The 25,392-nt window shown below is 44.5% G+C and overlaps 1 protein-coding gene across 3 annotated transcripts in view; it reads left to right on the plus strand.

Annotated features, from left to right (window-relative positions):
* The window catches only part of SNX27 (sorting nexin 27), a 990,538-nt gene that overhangs the window by 282,234 nt on the left and 682,912 nt on the right, over positions 1 to 25,392 (plus strand). For all 3 annotated transcript variants that reach the window (XM_069650534.1, XM_069650552.1, XM_069650543.1), the window contains exon 5: positions 4,517 to 4,621. In XM_069650534.1, the coding sequence (XP_069506635.1) occupies positions 4,517 to 4,621 (105 nt within the window). The remainder of the gene's footprint in view (positions 1 to 4,516; positions 4,622 to 25,392) is intronic.

Here is a 25,392-nt window from a genome sequence, read left to right on the forward strand (position 1 = left end):
GAGGCATGTGTTCCCGTGTCACCCTACACAGCCCTGCCCTGGTGGTGCCCCGCTCATCACTCCTTCGTTCGTAAATCATTCTACACTGTTGAATAAAGATTTACACATTAGTAATGCATTGAGCAGTGGGGGGTGCATACACAATCCTTGACATTTTGGAGAATTTGCAGGGTCTGTAATTACTGGTTGCAAAGGTCATTGGACAGACTGACTGCTATTCCACCAGAGTATAGACTGTTTAGTAAGGCATCACCATTTTGTGCGTCCCTTTTGCTTCCAGGTGTACAGATAGCGGCCAACACGAAGTGGCTGCAAATCACCCGTTACGAAGTGTTACAATTCCACCGTGAGGAAAGAGCTGATGGCTTTTGTGGACTGCCGCCAGACAGTCCCAGTCCCCTCCTCTGGCTCACACACAAAGCCCACTTTGTCTACGAAAGCAACAGCTTTCAGCAGCAAAGGGCTTACCCTATGTCGCATTTCAGAACTAAACATTCCATGGGGCAAAAAGGCGAAAGAACAAGCTAAATTCTCATGGCACAACCATTTGATGGTGCTAGCAACCTTTAGCAGCCATTTGCGGTAAATTCAAAAGTTCACAAGAAAAATATCACAAATGGTAATCACACAGCTGCCACCAGATTGTCTTAGGCACATCGTCAAAGAAACCAAAACTGACCAAGTCAATAGAGGGTTAAAAAATAAGCAAACAGTCAGTGGGTTCTCCTAGTCTATGAATCTATGGAGGGAAAGGTGCAAAAAGAACATCTTTGCTAGCAACTTTTCACATTCCTGTGTATAATTCGATGGAGAAGCACAGTTACGTGACAGCGGTGTGTCCCGGAACTTTGCTATACCTTGCTGTGAAGAATTTTGGAGTGGAGGCAAGAGAAGGCTTAGCCCGCTGACCAAATCCTTTGCACTGCCTTGCACTAGCAAAGTGCTGGGGAAGTGCAGTTGTGTGTCAGTTCATTTGCGGGGAGCAGCGGTAGAATTCAATTGAGTTGGACTCCTTGCGTCGTTGGATGCTGTTTCTTGTGAGTTTTGCTTTCAATTTATATAGGTGGGCTCTCGCCTCTTGATGCCTGTGCTTGAGTGAACTAAACCGAGATTTATAACTTGGACAGCAGAGGAGAGGTTAACCGCAGGGGAATGAATGTCTCTCTGCCCTTGTCTGAAACAGAGGGGATGTGTAATCTTTCGACACTCGAAACCTCGTATTGCACTCCCTTGTGAGTGTGTCTGACCTACTTAAACATGAGGTAAAAGCAAATACAAATAAGCTTGAGGTGAAACTTGCACAGCTCACTTCTAAGAAGGATGTGAAGGATAATGTGAATGATATGCAACGGAAACTATCCCAGTAAATCGAGCTTTAAGTGCTGTGACGAGCCAGTTAATTTGACTCTGCCCATCGGGTGCCCTGTTTCAGTTTCTCCCAACAGTCACTTGCCAACACCCCTCCCTCTTTAACGTACATTGAGGAATTTACAAGGATGGGGCATTGATTGTAACATGGAGGATGTTAATGAGTTTAACATCTTCACCGAAAAGTGATCTGGATAAGAGGAAGAAAAAGAAGAAAGGTCAGAGAGGGGTATATAGGGTGGCTGGTAACGAACAGAGGAAGTCCAAGAATCAAAAACAAAGTAAAATAAATAGTTGCTCCTCAGTATAAAGTGTAAGATCTTTTAATGTGCGAGCAGATAGAGACTAACTTGCTTGGACCTTTTGAGGGATGACCAAAGCAGTTTCCTCGATTTCTAGGGCTTGGGCTTAAACTAAACAGAAAACGGCGAATAGCAGTAGTCGGTTGGAGCATCCACCTTCTGAGAGTCTTGAAGTTATGTTGGAACTTAATTCCCCCCCCCCCCTCCATTCTCCCTTTAGCGTGGCGTCTATCGCATGTCAAACGGAACAAGTGATTAGGAATGGGCGGCCTTTGTTAGGTGACTGTCCCTTAATATCAAAATCCACTGTAGTTCCCCACCCCCCGACCCTCACATTGGTCAGAACCTCAAACCCTGGACTGTTAATAGGAGGAACTTGAGGATTTGCAAGGTGGAACCGGATGTCACAAGCAAGGAAGTAAAAAAAAAAAAACCTGAGTGCCAGCATATTATGGTGGCAGTCTTTTCTTATTAAGATATTATACTTGATAGGACCACCATCTTATCCATCTTGTATAATTTACCAGGTTGAGAACGATCTCTTCCAGAGATATTCACCCAGTTGACTTATGTGATAATAGTATGGACTTTGTTGCAAAAGGTAGTGCCTTTGCAAATTATCACAGATTTTATTCTGTCTTCTACTGAATTCTTAAGGCATCGTGGATGTGACATGTATGTCCATTCGGAATGGGCACTTAGCAATATTATTCACCCGGGAGTCCCTAATAAAAAATGGTAACATGATGACTATATCTTATACGACTGATTCCATTGCTACTCGCACATTGTCTCTCAATAAGAACCTAGAGATTAATATGAGAAAGGTCGAAGACTGGTCTTGGCTGCTTGGGACGGTTGAACTGCGAAAGAGGCTGGGTTTTTACGATTTGCAGTTGAAACTATAGAGGTTTTAAAATCCTTTTTTTTCATCAGAAAGATAGGTAATGCTTTATGTAACTATGATCTGATCCTTCTACAGGAAACATTTTTAACTGATAATGTAGTGCTGGATGGCTCTCATTTGTCAGCAGTTGGTCACTAAGGAGACTGTTGGTTGGAGCAAAGGGAGGTCTTCTGATTGTACTATGTTCCTCTCGGGCGCGAGAGATGCGATTTTGGGATTCTGAAATCTATGGTATTTTGCACCCCATGTGAAATTGGGTAACAGTGGGTCAAATGTTTTGGTCATCAATACATATTGTAATTATTCTCATAACCCCCAATCAGTTACGTTTAATAAGGTGGAACAACTTTTTTGCTTCTTTAGTAAATTTAGAACGGTTGAGTTTGAGTTTATTTCTCTCTCATTAGCTCTTATCTTTGTAACACAACCTGGTTGTCAAAAACACGAGTGTGCTTTTTGGACCAAAAGCATTTCTCATTTGCTTTTGGACGATGTGCTTGGAGAATGGTTGTGAATTTCACTTTTAGGGGCAATGGGACAGAGCCTTGTCCTGTATTATGTTCAAGGTACAGTGCTGAATATCTCCTTTTGTCATTTTTAACCTAACCCCTCTATTCGTCGATTCAATCAATGTTGAGAAGTTGGGACATTGATGTTCTAATTCCTCTCCTCAAGAGTCAGATGATGTTGGCACATTCCTTTTGACGCCTTCACTTTTGGCTTTGTGACTTATTAGAGCAGCAGATTGACAACCTCTACCTTTTCAGACTAGTTATATCTTTTAACCTTCATCCCCTTCAACCCTTCAATTCTTTTCTTGGGTGCATAAGTCCTTGGAACCTCGTTGATGGTCGAATTGGCATTTAGACTTGAGGGATTGTGGAGAGGAACAAATGGCTTTCCTTCTGTTATTGGACTCTGGCCAAGGTCAGCTGTTTGAGTTGGTCTCTCCAAGTTTTCTACTTTGCTAAATCACATCTACTTTAATCGTCTCACCAGTTCAGGTGTAAAAGTGAGCATTTAGATCAGATTTTATTATTTGACATTTAGTTGGGTGTTTTCATTTCATTTGCACCTTCCTTTATATTTCCCCTATCAACTGATTATAATTTGAATGGAATAGTCTTGGATCATTTGCTTTTTGATTCTATGGGCACACCATATGCAGTCATCCATATTGGTAAAATTGCACGGTTTCTGGGACCCTACTACATTTTCAGGATGAGATTATCTTGGTTGCTTGCATAGCATTTCATTCTGGTGCAAGTGCTTAAAAATGTGGATGCTAAAGAAAGGCCAGGTGTGTATACCTTGGAAGCAGGAGGCAAAATGTTGTACTGCTTAAGTAGAAAAGCTTCCCATTTCCTAAGTGCCCATCCTGGCAACAAGTTTGCCTATTTCCACATGGAATGTTGCAGTACAAGCACTTACGAGACAAAAACAGTCTGCTTTATGTTTAATCTATACATTATCAGCCCACCTTGTGTTTTGTGCCTAATCCTTTTTGAGATGAGCATTGTATACTTTTTCAATTCTGCAAATATTCCCACTGAGAATTGTGCCTACAAAATCTTTTTATTGCAGTTTTGTATTTCAAAATTTTATGTTAATCAGTTTTCATATTAAAGTTTAGAATCTCAGATTAGATTATATGGTCATGAATCCATATAACGAAAGCCTTTTCAGCCTCTGCTGCTGGAGATTTCCGATGTAACCAGCTTGTATCCAAGGATGGCAAGGATTCAAATTCACTCTGGCTCTTTCTGAGTAATGTACATGTCAAGTGAAAATGTGTGCCAGTGATTCAAAGTAAATTCCCTCTCAACTTTCTGCTACTCTGGTTTCAACTCAAACTCTCCCACTGCTGCCCCTTCAGATTGTATACCTTGATACTATTAAAATGTTTATTTCTTTTAATGCTCTTCCATGCTTTCTCTAGAATTATAATGGTGTGTCAGACGTGGAATTAAGAGTAGCATTACCAGACAAAACAACTGTGACTGTGCGGGTGAAAAAGAACAGCACTACAGACCAGGTGTACCAGGTAACGTCATTGCGTGTGATTGCTTTAGCAATGAGGGGGTTTTGGACCAGAGGAATACTGCACATTTTGTACAAGTCTTAGTGAGACAGGGGGTGGAATGTGTTTTATCGAGTAGTGACCTATGTTATGGGTAATTCTTTTTAAATTAAAAAGATTTGATGGAAATTGGTATATCTTCATGTTAACAATGATTATAAAATTGTTCTCTAGTGCAAAGTTAAATAAAATGCTGTGCTTTTGCAGTTTTACTTTCTTTATATACTTTGTATAAAAATATCTTTACCACTGGGGTGCCTGTCTTGGAGTGGACACCTCACGAGTAAGGACTGTGACGCCGACGAGTATGGCTCAATGTAGAGTGCCATATTTTGTGCTCAATATGCAGTGCCACATTTAGTGAAGTATTCAACTCCACTGTTTGTTCACTGCATAAGTCAAAGTATAATCAGAACTCAACTCAGAAATCAAGTGTGTTAGAACAGGAGGAGAATTTGGTTAATACCTTCATTTTGGTTCTAATTAGCGCCCTATTAAACCTAGATTAGCCTCCCTCAAGATTAGCTTCCATTCACTGCCCACCTTTCAAACCAGAGTGAGCCACACAAGGTAGTGCTGAATTTGACCTGCTACTTCAAATTGAGGATCTAGTTTTGTGCGGAACTGGAAACATTTTAAGAATAACATAGTTATAAAATCAACTCTGCAGCCGATTGTGGCAAAAGTAAAGGCGTGGTTAGGAAGTCTTGACCCAAGCACAAAAAAAATGTAGTAAGCTTTACACAACACGAGAACAGGGGCAGTCCTGCAATTCATCTAGCCGTGTATGAGTATTTATCTCCTGATGGTATGACGTTGTTACATCGCTATACTTTATTTCGCTAAGTTTTTGGGTAAACACCTTTGGGTGAAAAAACTCTGAAAATTATGGGGGGAGGTTTAAGGGGAGATGAGGGGTAGGAGGTGTGAGGAGTAGGGACTAGATAATGGAAAGGGGAATAGAGGATCCCCCAAATAAAATGTCAATGAGTTTTTTTCGACTGGCAGTAATCAGCAAAATACTCTGCGGGGGGGAAAACTTGCTATGTAAGAACATAGAACCGCCCTGATAAAGCCCCATATGGAAATGAAAGAATGACGCCATAGGATGGGCGGATCTGAAGAAGCGGGCCGAAACCGAGTGTCAACCAATGTTCTATTAATGCATCCTAGTACATGCTCTGTTTAGGGAAATATTCCCCTAGAGCAAATTTGTGTGGACTTATTCAGTAGACAATTCTATTCATTGTTGTATACATTTAATGTATTTCTTTACAAAACTTGGAAGGGCAATAGTGGTGAAATAAGTTTGCCTAGATTGAAAAACGTTGTTCAAAAGCTTCAGCATAATGTTGTATATGTCGGCCACATTATGTACATTGATACAACTAGATCAAGTAACGGATTTATGAATGCACTTAAGGCACTTTCTACTAACCTCATATGTATTTTGAAGTTGAAATTGTTTTTTTTGCACCTGCTGATTTCACAAATCACGATTAGTGAAATGAAATTGTTTTTCCAAAAATAGTTTTAAAAATGTTTGTAGAATGTTATTGAAGGTATTATGCTGGAGTTTGTGAATACTGCATTTGCATTCTTTTAACCACAGACAATAGTTTTATTCTGGAGGAAGGGGTAGCCTGTTTATCTTGCAGCTGTTATACCAGGTTTCTAATTGCCACCACGGGAACAGGCCCTCTGCCCCGAGAACAAAAAAGTGGGGATGACGCTTTCTATGAGACTTAATTCTCGTACTGCAGTCCAAGATTGCACTCTGTAAACATCACTGAGCAAACAGAACCTTACCCCTTAGTTTGAATGGGGTAGAGTTTCTACCTTGGGAGGTCAAAGCATGTCATTAGATGCTCCCCTTCATAGTCCTTGTGTGGCCAGAGTTATTGGATCATTACTTGCCCATCAGTATTTGGACCAAAAAGGGCGCACTTTGGCCATATAATCTTGAAGGTTGATACCACTAGGAAGCTGGATGATAAAGTTAGCCTATTTCACCATTTGTTCTCGCTCACATTTTGAAACCATTTTTGTTAATTGATGCACATGGGTTTCTTTTAGGTTAAGTTCTTCTTTTATCTTCATTAGGGGATAACACAAATATTACAAACTGGGGATACTACTTCTGTCTATGCCTCCGCTAATGTATCCAGGATTGAACTGCCACCCAGTAGAGTTGTAGAAATGTGAACCACTAACACGCTGGCAGGAATGTCACCCTTACTGTAACCCCTCAATGGAAATATCACTGACTCCTTGGTACATATTAGCTAGCCTGGATGTAATGCAGTGCCACCTAATGTAAAGGTTTGATTCCATGAAGTTTAAAATGATTGGCTATTGACCATGCACGGTGGGTCCACTAATTATCAGATGACACTGTGCTTCTCCAGCATGGGGTCTGGCATGGATTCACATGCTCATGAATATTCCCCGTCAGGCTGGGAATCCTCGGTAAAGAAAAAATCGGTATCAGTTTTAGTTTCTGATCTGTCTTTCTTAGTAACCAATCACTGGTCTCTGGGTCATACTGTCCCCAGCCAATGACTGCCCTCTCCCTAAGCCCCGTCCCTGGCAGCCATCCTCCGATTTTTACTGCACGTTCAAGTGTTGGGAGTACTCGTGTTATAGCTCTCAAGCTTTTACTGCGTTTTGTGCTTTTTCAAAGAGATTTCTCATTTTTCGGTTTAATCGAGCCTCAAGCTCCACCATTTCTACTTCCGATCAATGGGGACCTGTTTCGGATTTATCTACGCCCCTCAAGGGTGAAGTTTTCGTTGAGTTACGCTTCTTGGAGGATTGCGGAAGTTTCTGAGGCCTACCTCGCGGACGAGAAGACCATGGCCCAGGAGAAGGGAAGCTCGACTCCCGGCAAACTGTTCAGGATCTGCCCTGGATGCAACCTACAAAATGTGTTCAAGGAGGACAAGCATTCGAAATGCCTTTACTGCCTCCACAAGGACAAAACGCACGTGGAGAAGGACTGTGCGTTTTGCATGAACATGTCGGATCGGGATATGAGGGATCGTCGGACCCGTCTCTCCAACTGGCTGGAAGGCAAGAGCCCAGCAGGTGAGAAGAAGTCCGAGCGGTCTTCTAAATCCTGTGAGGGTGCCCCGGCGACGAGGGCCCAACAGAAGGCAAAGCACAGCAAGTCCGCGGGCACCGGGAGCGTCGAACGGTCGGGCTTCTCGGCTGCCTGGCAGGGCGCACCTTCACCAACGCCATCGACCACGAGCCAACGCTCTGGCTCGGGGAAGTGAAAATCCGAGAACCCGGCTAAGCTTCTGGAGAGGCCCCGGTCATTCTCGAAGGAACCGGCCGAAGGGGAGCGAGGCGGTGACCCCCCCCCCCTTAAGGTGAAGGCCTCAAGCGATCCCAAGGTGGTGAAGGCCTTGATTCACCCGGCTAAGGCCTCTATCGAGGGAGTCGCTGTGGCCCTGGCGAAGCCTGTGGAGGCTATCCCATTGGAGGCGACCTCGGGGCCCAGAGTTTCCCTGCCACCGCAGAGTGAATCCTCTTTTAAGCCCATCGAGAAGACCCCCATGAAGACCCCGGTGTAAAAAGAGGGGGGGCGGTGGCTGTTACAGACACAACCTCCAAGGAGGAACTGACCAAGAATTTGGAAGAGGCCTGGTCCCACGGGAGGAATCCCGATGAGGGGGACGAGAGCGAGGGTGGCAAATACGAGGTTCCCGTGGATGAGGAGCAACTGTTGTGCCCGTCGCAGCCCGAGCCGCACGAAACTCGGCAGCCATTTTGACGGCAATCCAAGCCTTATGCACGGAGATAAGGACGAGACTGCCCCTACCCTCGACGGACGACCCGGCTGAACCGGGTCTGTCGGGAAGCCCTCCAAACAAGAGGAGGAGAATTCATCCAGTGCCCCTTCAGCCCTCATGGCCTTCTCAGCCTTTGACGCCTTCCCTGGTCCCGAGGGACGACACGGGACGGATGACGACTGGCGGCGACAACGGGACTGACCGGCCGTCTCCGATTCCTCGGGCGTCCCCTCCCGATGAGATTGACTCCTTCCACCCCATGATTGCCAGGGCATCCAAGCTTTTCCAGCTCTGCCCCGAAGAGAAGAAGGAAGGCTTCTCGAGTGAAAAATTCTAGGGGAAGACCGCACGCTCCGTCCCTGACCCAGGCGTCCCCTGATGAGCCATCCCAAGCATGTGTAAAGAACATTAGCCTCCCCCCATTGGGTGTATGTGGTGCTGGCGCTGGTAAGTGCAGACTGACATGTTGGTTGATGTTGGGTTGTGTTCTTAGAGGCTCTCCTCCAGGATCCCCCTTTGCCTCTTCCTCTAGACGGAAAGAAGGTATTGGCGCGCTCTTGCCAAGCATTATGTTGCTTCCTTTCATGCTGAGCTCTTCTGTCAAAGGCATAGCGCCGGAAGAGCGACCTCATCCGGCCCTGGAAAAAATCTTCGACGTAAAGACCCTCTTGATGGAGGCTTGGGCTTTGTCTAGAGCCGTAAAGCTACTGACAAATTTAGCCATTTCCTTTACAAAAGGATCTCCAAAGAGCAATCCCTGAGCGGCTGCACCAGACCGTGTTTGCCTGCTCAGTCAGTTTGGAGTCGATCTTGAAGAGGATGCCCTTTCTACGTTCCGTGGAAATAGTGCAGCTTGCGTTACCTAGTAGACAGATTGCTCTTTGGACCCAACCAGAGAGCATTACTGGATCAATAGGTTTGGAAGAGTTAGAGGCTTCTTCCGCTAGGTCTAGGATTTTTGCCAGTGGACCTGTGATGTCTAAAAGTTTATCCTGGCAAGACTTCCAGGCTCGATCGATGCCTTTTCTGGGATCCTTCACGTGGTTGCCCAAGAACGTGATCATTTTCGAATCAAATTCAACAAAGGTAGCAGGCGCCCCTCTCTCGGAAGAACAAGGCATGATAACCTGTTCAGTGGTTGTTAACCACATTGAGAGTTTGCAGCCATCTGCTTTTTGCTCAGTGTACCTTTCACAGATGGGAAATATCCATTTGCATATCAGTCTTTGTCCCGCCCACATGGGGAACAGGTTATGCCATGTTCTTTCTGGAGAGGAGCGCCTGCTACCTTTTTTGAAATATTTGCAAGGAACTTGGGTTTGGTCACCCTGAATTACCTGGGGGCAACCAGACGTGGACTCCCTGCTCACTGTGCTCAGAGAGGCACAGCTTCACCTCACTGATTAGGCCCAACAAGGCTGAAACACGTGTATGGGGTTGCTGTTGGTACTCTTGTTCAGAGGAATTGCCATGGCATTTCGGTGCTGGACTGCCCATGTGGGCGGGACAAAGACTGATATGCAAATGGATATTTCCCATCTGTGAAAGGTACAGTGAGCAAAAAGCGTGTGCTGCAAACTCATCTCAGAACAGGTTATCATGCCATGTTCTTTCTGTAGAGGAGTGCCTGCTACCTTTTTTGAATCATTTACAAATCGACTTCTGGAGTCTGAGCTACTTTATCTGGTATTTCAGGGCGTGGGCATTCTGCCCGTAGCTTTGCCCTGATCTTTGTCAAGAGGCTTGCGCAGCCTATGAAAGATGTAATCAGTTGTTCTGGCTGATGGCTCCCAGTCAGAGGAACTAGGGTGTACCAAGTCCTTCGGGAGCGAACATCCCCTTCCTAGGAGGTTGCTCCCCAGAACCTCTGGGGATGGGGGCTGCCGCAATCCTGAGGTTGAGGGTTTGGAACCCCGTATTTGGGTGTCCTCGTCTGAGGAAGAGAGCGATAGCTCTTCATATACTCCTGGTCTTTGGTTGTCTTCTGTGCCCTGTTCATATCCCTCCTGGCTTGAGGGTCTTGTACCCCTGTTTTCCTCCTCGGGGTTAGAGGGTACTTCAAAGGAAGGGGTTACCTTCTGACTCATAAAGGCTTTTTACAGCCTGGAGAAGGCATCCGAGACGACAGCGGTGGCAGGAATCAATTGGCTCAGGGGGGGTCAGAGCTTCTACTCTTGCGAGCTGGGCTACATCCCCCTTGTGTAAGGTGCTTCCTCTTCTGAGTCTTCTTTCCCCCTGACGGAGATGTGCCTCGCATGCGCGCCGCCATGCCATCTAGGCGCTGTTGCATTGGCAGGAGCATGCCTGACGCAGCTTTTTTGATACTTTTTTCAACAGTAGATCCCAATGCCTTTTGAAGGCTTCTTTCCAAAGCCACCTCATCAATGAAACATGAATCCTCCTCACCTTCTGACCAAGCTTGATCAGACTGAGGGGAATATTACACTGCCATGGTAGTTATAAGCACCTTTATATATACTTTTTTTTTTTCTCACTGGGTGCACTGATGCCTCCTCTCAAAGCCCAGTGTTTATGGAAAATTCCTCAATATATTCTTATGTCCTTCTTCTTTTTTTTTTTTTTATATATATACAGGAGTACTCAATTGTACTCCTGTCTCAAGTCTTGTGCTCCTGAAGTTGTCAGTTGTTAGGCTGGAGCAGCAGGAGTCGGGAGTATCCTTTCTCCTTCCTGACTTTTTTTTTGGGGGGTGGTGGGGGAAACGGGTGAATCAGTGTTGAAAGGCTCAAAGACTCCAGAGCTCAGCAACCGTTATTTCGAACGGAAGTTCTCGCGCGAGCCCCAAGGAAAGGACCAGGGAGAGCAGGAGCACCCAGCACCGCCGCTCCCCCCCCCCCCCCCGGTGATTGATGGGCTGCGCTGATTTCCCGGAGCCCGCGTTAAACTATTTCGGGCTGGGAAAGCAGCGCAGCTTGAGCAGTACCCGCTGCAGCGTTCAGAGAGAACACTTCAAGTGGGTACACGCGAACGAAGAACGCTCGCACGAAATGAAGTCTGACGCAGCAGGAAACAGCTGGCATCGGTAGGAACAAAAAGGCATTGCTGACAAGAAAAACGTCAGTAAACAGTAATACGCTACGCGTTACCGACCATTCATTAATACCAAAGAAAAACATTTAAACGCTTGCACAGAAATAAATCTGAATAAAATAATCACATAAACAGAATTGAATAAGAAGTAACTTATCTCTTGCTGTGATCAGCAAAGAAAGAGGAAGTTACTTCTTGTTCAAGACTGTTTTTGCGGATACATGCACGCCCATTGGAGGACTAGGGACACATGACCATGGATGCTAGATGACCTTTGGGAGCATCATGGGAAATGCAGTTTTTCAACCTTTAATGAACTATTATGGACTTGGGATTTATTTTGGAGTGGTTTAATGTCATGTTTATTATGTTTGTAGCACCTTCATTACGAGTATGTTAATGTGTGGTGCGCAAAATATCTTGCTGCTGAGTTTTTCCTATATGAAATATTAAAGGAAGAGAAGCATAATGGGAGCCTCCAGTCTTGACATAGAATTGGCACATGCGTGTGGATATGTGGTTGCGTATTTAAGTTGACTGGAATGTCTTGCAATTAATGTCTCTATTACTCAGCTTGTATTGCATTTAATAGTTTGCTAGTTAATGACATCAGTTTGAATATCCAGCTGGCTGTAATATTCCTAAAACTTATCTTATCAGTAGCACTAAGCTTCAGTTCTCCAGCATCCATATGTGACTTGTGTTGCTAGTAGCTCACGAGTTGTGATTTTGCAGCCTGCAAGGTATTTATTCAGTATTCTTCCTTGTACCAAAGGACTTATTTATGCGCCCTTTGTTCGATCTGTGCCCTGCAAACACATATGTCAAATCGCAACAACAAAAAAGTGGATGGCAACCCTGCACAAAGTAATTCTGCTTTTAAAAACGGGGGACTATTTGGCAACACTGGATATGAAAGATGCACACATTTCAATGTTGCCACCACACCAAAAGTGTGCTTATGGTTCAAAATGGGGTCCACCCACTACCAGTTCAAAGTGATACTCTTCGGCATAGCCTCATCACCTTGGGTGTTTACGAAAGTATTGGCAGTGGTGGCCACCCACTTATGCAGGCAGTCCATCCCAGTGTACCCTTATCTAGACGACTGGCTAATAACAGGAGACTCACTCCAAATGTGCCGGCAGCACACTTGCGACACAATGAACCTGTTTCAGTTGGGGTTTTCAATCAATGAGAAAGTCTCGTTCCCAGCCAAGTAAAAGCATTCCTGGGTGCAATATTTCAGACACGGGACACTGTGCTTTCCCTCCAAAGTGAGGGTCCAAAACATGTTACTTCAAGTTCCACATTCGGTAGACTGTCAGATAACTGAAAGGCAATGTGCCTTCACAGAATGATAGAATGATGGCATCTAGCACCTTTCTGGTGCCACACGCAATTTTGCGCCTGCAACCAATAAAAGAGTGGCTGGCGAAACAAGGGTCCCAAGTAAACCGTTGCAGAGATGATCAAGTGGTCGTTTTGCAGTCTATGGTACAAGCACTGCAGTGGTGGTTGTTGGAATGGATTTCTAAACTCTGGCCTGGTGGACAGATGTTTAGCAGGCCACCCTTAAAATAGTGAACAGGGTGCAACTTCTGGGAGTTTAGCAAACCAATCAAGGTAGCCTGGAGAGAGATCAAGGCAAATCTCAGGAGAGATGATTGAAGTCAGGGGTCTTCAATGAGTCCAGACAGTGAAACACCAAGGATTACACTTATTAGTTAAAAACATACTATATTTAATTTAGTCCCAAAAACACACTTTGATAAATGATTTATGCAAGGTAATATGAACACACAATACTAAACACTATAAAACATAAATAGTCACTCTAGCTGGTGCAATATCATACAATCCCATTGCCAATACCTGTAAAGGAAGGGAAATTATTAGGTTAGCACTAGCTGTCTACAGGATTTACAATCTAAACTTAGAAAATCCTGCCCTAAATTGTATGTGGTTTTAGGAGCTTGGAGAAAATTAGGAGAGGGGTCGTGGGGGTGTGAAGATGTGTTCAAAAGTTATATGAAGGCATATTCTAATGAGTAAGACAGTTCTTAGCTTTTGGACGGCATTCCACAACAAGTTTTTTCAAACCCAAACAAAGGTAAAACTTTTACAAGTTATTAAAACTTTTCAATTGTGGAGATAAAGGGAGGTAGTATTGCTGCAAGTTACCACCCTAAACTCTTTGGACTTGGCGAGTTGCCAAAGTGTCACCTGAGGCAAGTTTACTCGCCTTTGGTTACGGTTACTGGTGCCCAGGAGCTGCAGGTGCAGGATATGTTCATGTCAGTCACAGGAGCTTGGTACACCCTCTTCTCGACTAGCAATGCAAGAAACGCCAATGCAGGCCTCATCTAACCAGGTGCTGGAAAGCGGGTTTCAGGGACAGTCACTGTTGCACCGCTACACCAGGCGTCGGTTGTCGCGGTTGAAGTGTTTCTACCTGAATCTGTCTCCAAAGCAATGAGGAAATGTAAGCATTTCTGCAGTATGTATGTGATCTGCGATCTGTATCTATGAACCAATCTGCTATCTTAATTTCATACCATGCACCTGCCCTTAGGCTAATCCGTTTGCAGATTTCTTTTGTAACCGTGAATCACCATTTTTAAAGTGGTTTTATTTTTATATTCAGGATTTCAATGTCCAGTGCCAATTTGGTTGTTGACTAGATCAGGTGTAGCAAATTGTTATTTCTATGAATGTTATATGTATGTTTTTTCTTACATGAATAGTCTGACGAAATGCAATCTGAGAATCTGTCCAATTTTAGTGCTACTCGCACTGCGTTTTGAATCGCAAGTTAGGCAAAATAGTATTTTTTTGCTCCCTTTTTATTGCTTTTATTTTCACTGAGTTCTTTCACTGAATTTCAAGGATTCGTGTGCATCAGATTGTTTAACCTTTAATGCTTCAACTGAAGTTTTTTCACTGATTTTTTTTTTAATTATTTTTTTTTAAATATAATTATTAGATAAAGAGACCATATAAAGAGACCATATAACAGCGTCATTCATTTGGACACCATTTACAATGATCAAAATGTCCCTGTTTCAGCCGAAGCTCCCACTGGGAGGGTACCCTCATGGAACTTAACATATGGTGTTATGGACACAGACCCGATCTCATCTAGGTAACCTTCCAGATGCAAGGGACACTTGAAAAACAAGTTCGTATGGGCCAAATAACTCCTCCCAATATCATTCGCTTTGACTTGCAGTACCCTTCCAGAAAAGCCTTTAATTGCAATGGTGGGACTATACCGCTTCCCAATCCCTCCCCCTCCCTCCTCTGCCCACATGTCAAATGGGCCGTCCGATTCCTATTTTGGAGATTCTAGGGCCACTGTTTAGTGCCCCTAAATGTTTTTCTTAGTCCCCCCCTTTTATTTTTGGATCTCTGACCAATGTTTAGCAGCCATGGGGCTTCTACTTCCAATTTAATCCCCCCTGCCTTTGTAACCCTTTATCATTCTTTTAGAGGATCTGGTCCTGAGTTGCCCATAAGGCTCCCAATTACAGGGGTGCTTTCTAATCACCCTTATTGTGCCCTAGGATGATTTTAGTTTTAGGGGTTATGCTGGTTGCAGCTGTACTTTAGTTTTGTCTTCACAAAGGGTTCAAGAAATTTGACAGCATTGATAGTCCAATGCACCCGTTTGGTAGCCCATTGGAGTTACTTTATATTTAAGTCTTGCACTTGTCCATTTTGTATTTTGAGAGGTCCTTTTGTTCTAGGGAGTCGCAAGGTAATTTACTGGGATAGACCTATATGTCCCTGGGCTCTGCCTTACTCCTATTGAGGTGTTCTAGGCTGAGGGGCAGTCTTGCGGGCCATCCAGATTGGTTGGCCTCCTGACCCTTTTGTCTCTAGTCCCCTCTTGTGATTGATGGAGGTCTGCGGCCAGCTCTAAATAGAAGTAGTACTAAAGGGTCAACCCTGCCATTTAATGCTCGCGTCTTTTCTGAAGCAGCAGGATTACTTTCATGCTGGTTGATTTCACACTTTCTTGAACTCCCTGAATGTTTGAATCCCCAACTATCTGGATGCTGTGGCTTGGACACATCCATATTGGTTTTTTGTTCTGCAAGAAGTCCATCCCGGACCTTCTGCTGCCTCCAATTGTTTTGAGTCGGGCATTCCATGCTGGGACAGTCTCAATGCAGTTTTCCTGTTGCCTTCTGATGTGTAGCGCTAGTCTTTCGTCTTGGTCCTGGTAGATGTTGTCACTTGGAGGGGTGGTGGGACCCCACTACACCTCATTTGCTCCTTGGGCTGTCCTGGGTTGCTTCCACCATGGGGCAGTTTTCTTTGGCTGCTCCACTGCCCTTTGTTCACGGAGAAGCTGGAATTGCTTTGTTCCTCGCCTTTGTCTTCCTTGCTGGCATATTCTGCGCTGGTTTGAGGGGCTCTGTCATGGGAAGGCAGTTTATTCTTTCTTTTGGTTGTTGGGTCGTCTTTGGCTAATGGTTTAAGGCCCTGGGCACCGGATCCTTAAAATATATACATAGGAAGACGCCCTGTACTTACCAGGCTATTTTGTGCTGCTGAAGCCATTTTTCTCTAAACAGACTAGGTGCTTTTCCCTCACTATATTTAGTTGTACAGCCCACAACAGATATTGGAGATGCAAAGTGTATTCGTCACGCGCAAACTGAATCAACATATATATTCAAGAAAAAATACATCACACGTAATTGTGATTTCGTGAAGATTTATTTGCACAAACGATATTTGTCTTCCCCAGCATCTCGGGCCAGCTCTCTATTGTGTGCGTTTATTTGAATATGCAAAGCTAATAAATCCTGTATGTTATTGAACTTTGGCATTCATCTCTACATTAACCCCCTACTCATGGACATTCTGAAATGTGGTCTACCATGATGACCCTTATGACCTGGTATATAGCAATTTCCATAGCAGTATTGTACTTTAAACTGTGACGGAGAACCCCAGTTGCCCTCGATTACTCTTGTTCATAACCTCTTGATGGTCCATAATGAATGTCTTTGCCTCCCTATCTAACATTCAAGTCCTCATCCCCTCACTGGCTGTTACGACCAGGATTCCAAACTGCTAAACACCATCTACCTCGAAATCCAGTCTTTGCCTCAGTGACGACAAGACAAAGTTTATGATCGTGGGTACTCGGGCACACCTGAATAAACTCGACACCAGATACTCAGCCTTCGTCATTGACAGTAATTTAATCAATGTCAATAAATACATTGGATGTCTAACTCGTTTCAACTCTCTCTCTCAAAAAACAGGTAAACAGTGTGGCGTCCTCCATGGCCTATACCAATAAATTGATCTACAGCTGTAAAGCTTACCTATCTACAAGCAGCTGCCTAACGCTGGCTAGAGCACTTGCTCTATCTGAACTCGACTAATGAAACACTTATTCCTGGGCTCCTCTGAACAGAACCTAAATAAACTCCAGGTACTCCAGAATAACTGAGAGCAGCCCTCAGCCTTCCCAGATCCTGCCATATCTCCTCTCACAGACAATGCCAACTTGCTACCCATCCGTGACAGTATCACACTACGCACCTTGGCAATCACGCACAAATGCCTTACAAACTCAGCCCCGAAATACCTGGCTGACAAAATCTGCAGACTCCAACCCACACGCACTAGCAGATCTCACTACCACAACCTGGTGGCACCGAGATTCAATCTAAAAACAGCCGGAGGAGCCAGCTTCCCAGTACGAGCTGCCAAACGTTGGAACTCCATTCCCAACCCACTCAGACAAGAACCCTCCTTCCTCACCTTTTAAAGCCAATATAAAAAGTTGGCTGTGCAACAAGTCTCTCCACTAAAAGGCCTCCACCATGTAAACTGACCACTGTATATTTGATTTGCTCATCTTTAGTGTGTCATACTAGATGCTATGCTTATTTCTTTCCTGACCCTCCTGTAACCGGGGTCCATCATTGTTTGTCACCACATTGGATTGTAATATGCCTGCATTTTATGTATGTAACCACCAAGTCTTTCAAGCGCCCAGTTACCTTAGGGTTTGGTGCGCGATACAAATAATAAACCGATACAAATAATAAACCGATACAAATAATAAACAAAAATACAAACATTGATACTAAAACAAACTGGGGCTAGCAATCTGTCACTCCAGAATTATTACTGCGAAATGACCCTTCCGCAAGAGTCCCTAATTGTAGCGATGGCCAGGAAGAATTTTATTCTGCTTCGTCGTCCTAATCATCTGCACCACTTGATCAAGAGTCACAAGATGGATTTTTTGGGAAGAACGCTTGCTCTGCCTCCTAATTTATGATGAGCTGCAATTGCAGCTATACTTACTTGGCTACTAGGACCATTCACTCTGATATTCAGTCGGGAACAATGTGGTTTGATTTAAGAAACAATTTTAGGAGACATATCAAACATTATGAATGTAACTGTTAAGTAATGGATACACACACACAGTTTTGAAAAATTAAGTGTTATGGTTTGTTGAGCATTAGCTAACCACTCACAAATATGAGGGAACAATGTTACAGTAGGCTACCATTTAAACAGGAAGTCGAGAATAGAGCATGGCTGTGGTTTGGCGGGCAGGGCTAAAACCCCTGCATGCGTGTGTCCCTCCAGAAGCGTCTCTGTGCACTTGTTTAACTAGGGAGACCATATGCCATTCCGGAGGGCTGTTTTCCTGAAAATGGCCTCACGATGACTGGAGAGATGACGCCACTGAGGATCCTGATGCTGGCTGGACTGCTGTACCAATGATCCTCCTGAATCTATCATTGATGTATGTTGTTTTTGAAGAAAGCAAATGGACATAAATTGAGAGGCACTATTGTTTCCCTTCATTGAGCCATTTTCAAACCCCCTGATGGAATAAGGGAGAAAGGGAGAGGGCCTATGAATTCTGTGTAGTGTGGGGGGGTCGGAAGAAGGAGGCGGATACGTGGTGGACATTTTAAGTAAGCTTTTATTTAAATTATGAGATAAAGGCCTAGCTTTGCCTATCGCTAAAGGGATTACCCGGCCTATCTAAAGACACTGAAGGTGGTTGTCTGTCGTCATGAAGTCCACAAAACATAAATGTCCTCTGTCCAAATCTAGTTCTCCCTAACCCTACGACTAATATGAATAACTCCATATTAGGCTAAGAGTATTGCAATTCCTGGTCTAGGCTTCTGGTGACTGTTTATTGAAATGTTTCTAGTCAAAGAATGCACGTTTCTTAATACAATCTTCCTTGATACTTCCTACATGAGCTCTTCGAAAATACTCTTGTCCCCTCTTTAGGGTTCCATTTAGTATAGTTCTCCTTGAGATACTCTGTTGTATCCTTCGTTGTATATCTCTCACAGACTTTAAACGTCATCTTTGAAAGGTTTTGTATGACTTAATCTAACTTAAGACTTCCTGTCTTGTGGCTTCTTATTATTATCTCTAATTTTGTCTTGCTCATTTGACATAATACTTTTTACTCATCTATTTGCCATTTTCTCTCCACTCACCCTCTCTGAGCTTGTGGTGCCTTTCCTCTTCCACGGTATTTGTTTCCAGTTATTTTTTTACCTGTCAAGGTTATTTGCTACGCAACTTGTTTTACTGTCTGTTTTTCATCCTTATAACTGGGGCAAGTTTCTCTCTTCATACAATGTAGCTCCGGCAGTCTTACGCTTTTCTAGTTCTCCCCGGTACCACCTTGTATGCAGGGGAATGTTGCAGAACCCTCTGCACTCATTCGGGTAGGCAACTTCAAGGCCTGGCTTATCCGCAGTTGCTTTTGCCGGCGTTCCGTTCTGTTTTGCTACTGACAGCTTCCGTCTATGGACGCTAGCGATGGAGAGCTGATAACGCTTCTGATTGTGGTGTTCTTGGCGCGGTTCCTCGGGCTGCTTGCCCACCAAAAAATGTTCATGATCACACTACCTGGTATGGGACTTCTTTCCCTGGTCTGGTAACTGTTTCTCTGTTGCTTCTTTTTCTGGCCTTCCAGCGTCTCAAATTGGGTTTCTCTGCCTCCTCGAAAGTTGCAGGCTCCAAGGATTGCCTTCACTCTGCCTCTCCAAGGCGCAATTACATCGGAGGGCTTCCCCTATGTACCGTACTCTTTCTTCCTCTGTAATCTACTTGTCTCAGTTAAGTACTTCTTCTTTTCCTTTGCAGGATAGGTTTGCTCCAGCATTACCTGCAGCCAAGTGGAAGGACATATTATTCTTGCAGGCAGTCCTATCTATGCCAGGAGGCTGTTTGGTCTAGGGAATTCCTCGTAGGAACAAGAGTGCTTGTCCCATAAGGGGGAGTCATCCCAGAGAGGCCCCACTTTCCCAGACTTCTAGGGAGGGCCTTGCAAGCTCACCTCATTAGCTTCAAAGGGGTGGCTCCTCTTGGGGAGAAAGGACGAATACCCTTTATTCGTCACAGTAGATACAAAGGATAAACCAGATTTACATTTAACTATTCTTTTAGGCAATTCCTCAACTGGTTCTGGTGTGGAACAGTTGGATCCCCCTTCTTTGCTGCCACTGTGTCCTCTTTGGAAGTTCCTGGCCTGAGGGTTGACCTGACATTAAAGTGGCAGCATCTGCTTGGAACCAAATTGTTTTTCCGGGTGCAACTTCATATTATGACAAGTCCGGCAAGTCTTCAGCAGTTTCTTTCAAGGGTCCATCCTTTGTCCTTCCTGCAGTGTTTCAGTCCTGACCAGACCCTAATTTGACCTGCCCCAAAGAGTTGGAATTGCCACCTTGCTGCTGATGTGCCTTGATCCATGAACATTATTTTCATAGTAGTCATGGCCTTACAATGCCAAATGGGAGGCCTGTTCCATTAGAACTCGTGTGAAATGAGACGTCTGCACCTGTGCTCTTTCAACACAAGATTGTACAGCATCTTTGAAGTCTCCTCCTGCAAATCCATCACTAGTGGCAGCCGTTGGTACTTGGGGTGGCTTTGCCTGCAGACCTTTATCAGGTACTGCAGATGTGTCTGCATTAATCTTCCTATAGACATCTGCCCTCTTCCTTCTGAAGGCTTTTGCTCATTGAGTCTTGTTCTGGATCACCTTTGTAGGCATGGGCACGGACCTCTATTCATAACCTGCCTGAAGGTTGCCTTCTATTCACTTACCCCTGAACCTGGCAATATATAGATTTGCCCCATTTCTATAATGGGGGATCTGCCTATGGACTTTATCCTGTTAAGTTAAACTGGAGACTTGTTTAAAAGCTTAAAAACTCTGGCAAAGTATCTAAAAGTTATTTACTTTTTAAAACCGTTGAATATATGATTATAATGTGCCCCTTTTTGAGACCTTATTCCAGTGTTAATATGTATCTGATTTTTAGCACTGCATCTGACTTTTTATCTTAGATGTGCAACTTTGCATAGTGAGCATTTTTCAGTTGTATAATTGGTGGAAATTACTTTGTGCTGGGGTGTGTGAAATGTTAACCAACCCTCGCTGAGTGTGAAGCTAAACTTCTCAGGCACACTACTACTGTGAGGGTCTGGGTTTTCTCTGGGGAATCCCTGCCAAACCCACTACTGCTGGCATGCTCACCCCCTTGCTAGAAAACATGTGTAAAATATCCCTTGCACTTGTATTTATAGATCCTCTTCCCCTTTCTCTTTATACTCTTCCCACCTCCCTCCCCCCGACCCCCTTTGAATGGGGTTTGGCCACAAGCATGTTGCACAGCAGCATTTCTATATTGAAAAAGCAGGCCGATGCACAAGGTACAATGGTCACACAGGGTTTTCCTTGTACTTCCTCGAATTCATTCAACGGTCTATGTGAAAATGTTAATGATTTTCAATTTCTTTTTGATATCTCTGGAAACCCTAATGTAAATACTTGCCTATTGTGGTTTGGTAAATCCCATATCCTTGGTGCTCCTTTTCTAGGCCAATCTCTACCACCTCAGGGTTAAGTCCTGTAAATGGTCTCCTTACTTCTCTATGGCTGATGCTAAGGCTGAGAAAAAACATTTAGAGGCATGTTCCACCTGCTATTTGAAAAACATCTACATTGAGGACCAGCATGCTAAATGCCTCTGTTGACTGTATCCAGACCGCCATGTTAATTTATGTTCTATGTGCCACGCCTTCCCTAGCAAAACCATAAAGGGCCAACGCAGAAGGTTAGTGGCTTGGCTAGATGAGGGGACTGTGGCCTCGGACTCGGTTTCTCTTTGGAGCCATGCTTCACTCTGTCAAAGTAGACCCCAAGAGCGTACTCTTCTAACAGGTCGAACTTTCACGAGGAGGCATCCTGTGGTGAGAGTCAAGGAGCATGCCACCCACTCTGACTGCCCGGACAAGGCAGTTGACACAAGTACTCCCATAAGCTGTCAGCTTCCCCCTCAATACCTTTAGAATCTACGTCTCTATCTTTGTCTACGAAGCATCAACACCATCTTCCTCAATGAATACTAAACGCAGCAAATCTTTGTACTCTGTCGACTACCTTGTCAACCACTCCGTTGACTGCCATTGACAATCATGACCTTGTCCACAGGGACGATAAATAGCCTTGTCGATGACAAACTCCATCGACTGAATCAACTATTTCTTTAGCAACCATCTTCTATGGTGTCCATGCCTCCTGCTGCCCTTCCACAGTCTCAGGTCACTACCTCAAACTGTCTTTCACTGCAAAAACAACCATTGTTGAATTTGGCACCTGGAGTCCCTCCGCTGTTCCTGGAGCTTCCCAGATACCTCTGGAGGACCTTTTATAACGGATTGTGTCCGTGGCTATAGACATAGCTGACTTTTGCTAGATTGGGAACAGTGTGGTTCTGCAAGATGCTAAGTTACAGCCAGGGGTGCAAGCATAAATGGAGTGCATGCCTTTCTATGTTGAGGATCTCCTTGGAAAGAAAGTCACCAATATTCTCCAGGCTATCAAAACTCACGTAGGCACTGGCCAGTCTTTCGGTGCCCTGCAGCAGCAGCGCCAGTCCTTTAGTTCCATAAAATCCTGTTTTTTTGTCCCCAGACTACAAAACAATTTATTGGTTGCAATCAAATTGATCAAAAACCTATACCCCCTGAGACAACTATAGAGGAAAGTTGTTAGGAAGTTTTGCTAAAGTCCACTTATGGTAGGACTAGAGATGACTCACTCTTAGATGTACAGGGCGACCAATTCTTAGATTTGCTTGAACCACCCAAATGGTTTGGTGATATTGGCTGAGCAGCCAGGTTTAGTCTAGGAGGGAGGAGTACAAACACCTTTGAGCACACCTTTTGTCCAGGAAATACTTGCACACTGTATTTACATAAATGTATGCTTATATATGCTAGGCAATGTTAAATTCAAAACAATTCAGGAAAGTAAAAATAGTTAACAGATATTTAAACAAGATATTTGCTGTAGCAATACTCCTTTCAAACAGTAGACATTCAGATGACAAGTAGTTTCAGGTTAGCAAATCATACATTAACCAACATTCACCAAATTAGCAACACTGGTAGTTCAACTCTAGGGAAGCCTTATCTTTGGAAGTCCAACCCTATTTGGGGATCCTTGGGCGGCAGAAAAAAGGTAGGCAGGCGCTGTTAAAGTTGCCAAATAGCAGAAGTGTTTTCGTAACAAATAATGGAATTTGATTCAAAGGGTTCAGGGGGACTAGGTAGGCCACCTGACGGATTTCAGCCTCTAGGATGCATGTTCTTAGGCCTGATAGAACATGGTTGGGTCGTTGTGAGAAACCCAAGGGTGTGCTCACAGATAGACCCTAAGGATCTTTGTTCAAGTGGCCAGGGCACAGTCATTGCCTTTCGAATCAGATCCTCGAGGTGGAATTGTGCAGGAGGATCTCCTGGACAGGGGGTCCTTGGGGACTACGGGAGGAATACCATCAGGAGAGATGTGATATTCACTCCTTTCCGACACCCCTACCCGATAGCCCCTCAGTCTACATAGGATATGTTAGTTTTTAATTATGACTCCCCAACTCACCCCCCACCCCTTTTTTTTTATACAAACACTGACACGAAGAAGAGGGGGATTGAGAGAATGAAGCTCACTAAGAAGAAACCCACTTAGTCACAGAAGACACTCATCCCTTTTAACAGACTGTGCCCTTAACAAGGACATGCAAGGTCAGGTCTCCCTTGACAATCTCTCATCTGAGACATGTTAAGCCTTCCCCTCAGTATAAAAGGCAGAGCACAGAGGCACACTCTGAGCGAGCAGGGGACTGATCGATGGTGCACAGAATCCAGAGGGAGAAAATTTGAGCTGGGGATACCCCGGAAGGCCTGGAGGAAGGACTGCCAAATTGCTGCGTCTGTGAGTACAGGAGAGGCTGCAGTGTGGAGAGGGAACTGTACCTGCAGGAAGCCAAACCAGGGGCAGCTGGGGTTACCTGGCAGTGCCCACACCAGATCTCCCCTGGGCATAGCAAGACAGCACAGGCCTTTGAGGGGCAGGTGGCAAGACCCTGACCTCAACAAGTATCCCCATAAACTTCTGCAGCTCCCCCAAACCGCCAGAATGCCAAAAGGGAGAGCTAGCAAAGTGGGAGCAAAATCAGAATGAAGGATTCTGGGACTGGAAGTCGAAAGACATTTATCTTTTGAACTTTGCGAGGAGTCCGAGGCCGACTGAGGGAGGCCCATCTGTGAACTTTGGATGTGGTCCAAGGCTGACTGAGGAAGACCCTCTGGAGAAAATCAAGAAAGAAGCGCAACACAGCCGATAAATTGGCAAGCAACCTGAGAGACCGGTGTGTTAAAGATTGAAGTGGCAGACCTGTGAATGAACTTTGAAGTAAAGCAAGGACGGCTGTGAAATCAGCAATACTGAGTAACAGAGTTGTCCGGCGAAAGGGGAAGCTCACTCAAGTCTCTGTGAAGGGTGCATTGTAACTGTGAAAGCGAACAAAGTTAACCCAGAGAGAAGGGGAGAGGAAAAGCAGAATATTACATTCTGAGTCAAAGTGTTCCTGCGGTGGTCTGTAAAGAAGCCACACATATTCAAAAGTATTCAACATCCGAAAAGCGCCCTAAACCCAACAGACCTCAAGTGTAAAAAGCTTGGGGAACAGAGCCCCGGCAAGTGTTGAACTGTGATGGGTCTGAGCTCGGCAGAGAGGGACCAACGTTGAAGTTTTGTTTTTGAAGGGGTCCGAACCCGACTGAGGGAGACCGGTATGAACCTTTTGTTGAACTATGTATTGAAGCTAGAAAGAGACTTTAGCGTGGACGGCCAGGTGGCCCTCAATCAACGTTATGACCTGGCTTCAATTTTGAATAACTTGAGCCAGTGTCATCCTGTCTACTGGGGCTGCCTTTCCCAGTGCTGTCAAGCGTGGGGAAGAGAGCTGACTCCGCCACCTTGATTCTTTATAGTTTTGCACATAATTCATTTTGCATACACAATTTTCCCCACACTTATTGTGTTATATTAGAGTAAGGGCTGGCATTGGGTTTTGTTAGCATAGGTCATCTTGTTTTGCCAGACTCCACTAGGACTGTTATTTATTATTTGATGGCCGAGCATGCTCCCATTCTAGATATTGGGGCAAGATAGGCATTTTTCCATCCCCTTTTTTCGAGAACAATAAATAAAGGTTTTCCAAATGTATCTTTAGACTGTCTTGCTTTTGATACCATGCTTCTCTTACATCGTCCTCCCCAACGTGACTCAAAAGCTTGAGAGGAGCAGACAGCAACACATATTGCCGAAGTACCCAGGAATTAGATGGTACCTTCTATGAGAATCTATGGTGAAGAAGAGCGATTTCACTGGCGAGTCCCCCAGGTAAAACCGCAGCTCCAGTTTGGGTATCTGGCCTTGTTGACTAGATAAACTGTTTTGGAGGTAGCAGGGATTCCCAGCAGATTATCTTTGTGGCACTTTGATTTGGAGGCTCGACA

The sequence above is a fragment of the Ambystoma mexicanum genome, chromosome 1p (assembly GCF_040938575.1).
Source record: "Ambystoma mexicanum isolate Mex_15411 chromosome 1p, UKY_AmexF1_1, whole genome shotgun sequence".
Classification (NCBI taxonomy): Eukaryota; Metazoa; Chordata; class Amphibia; order Caudata; family Ambystomatidae; genus Ambystoma; species Ambystoma mexicanum.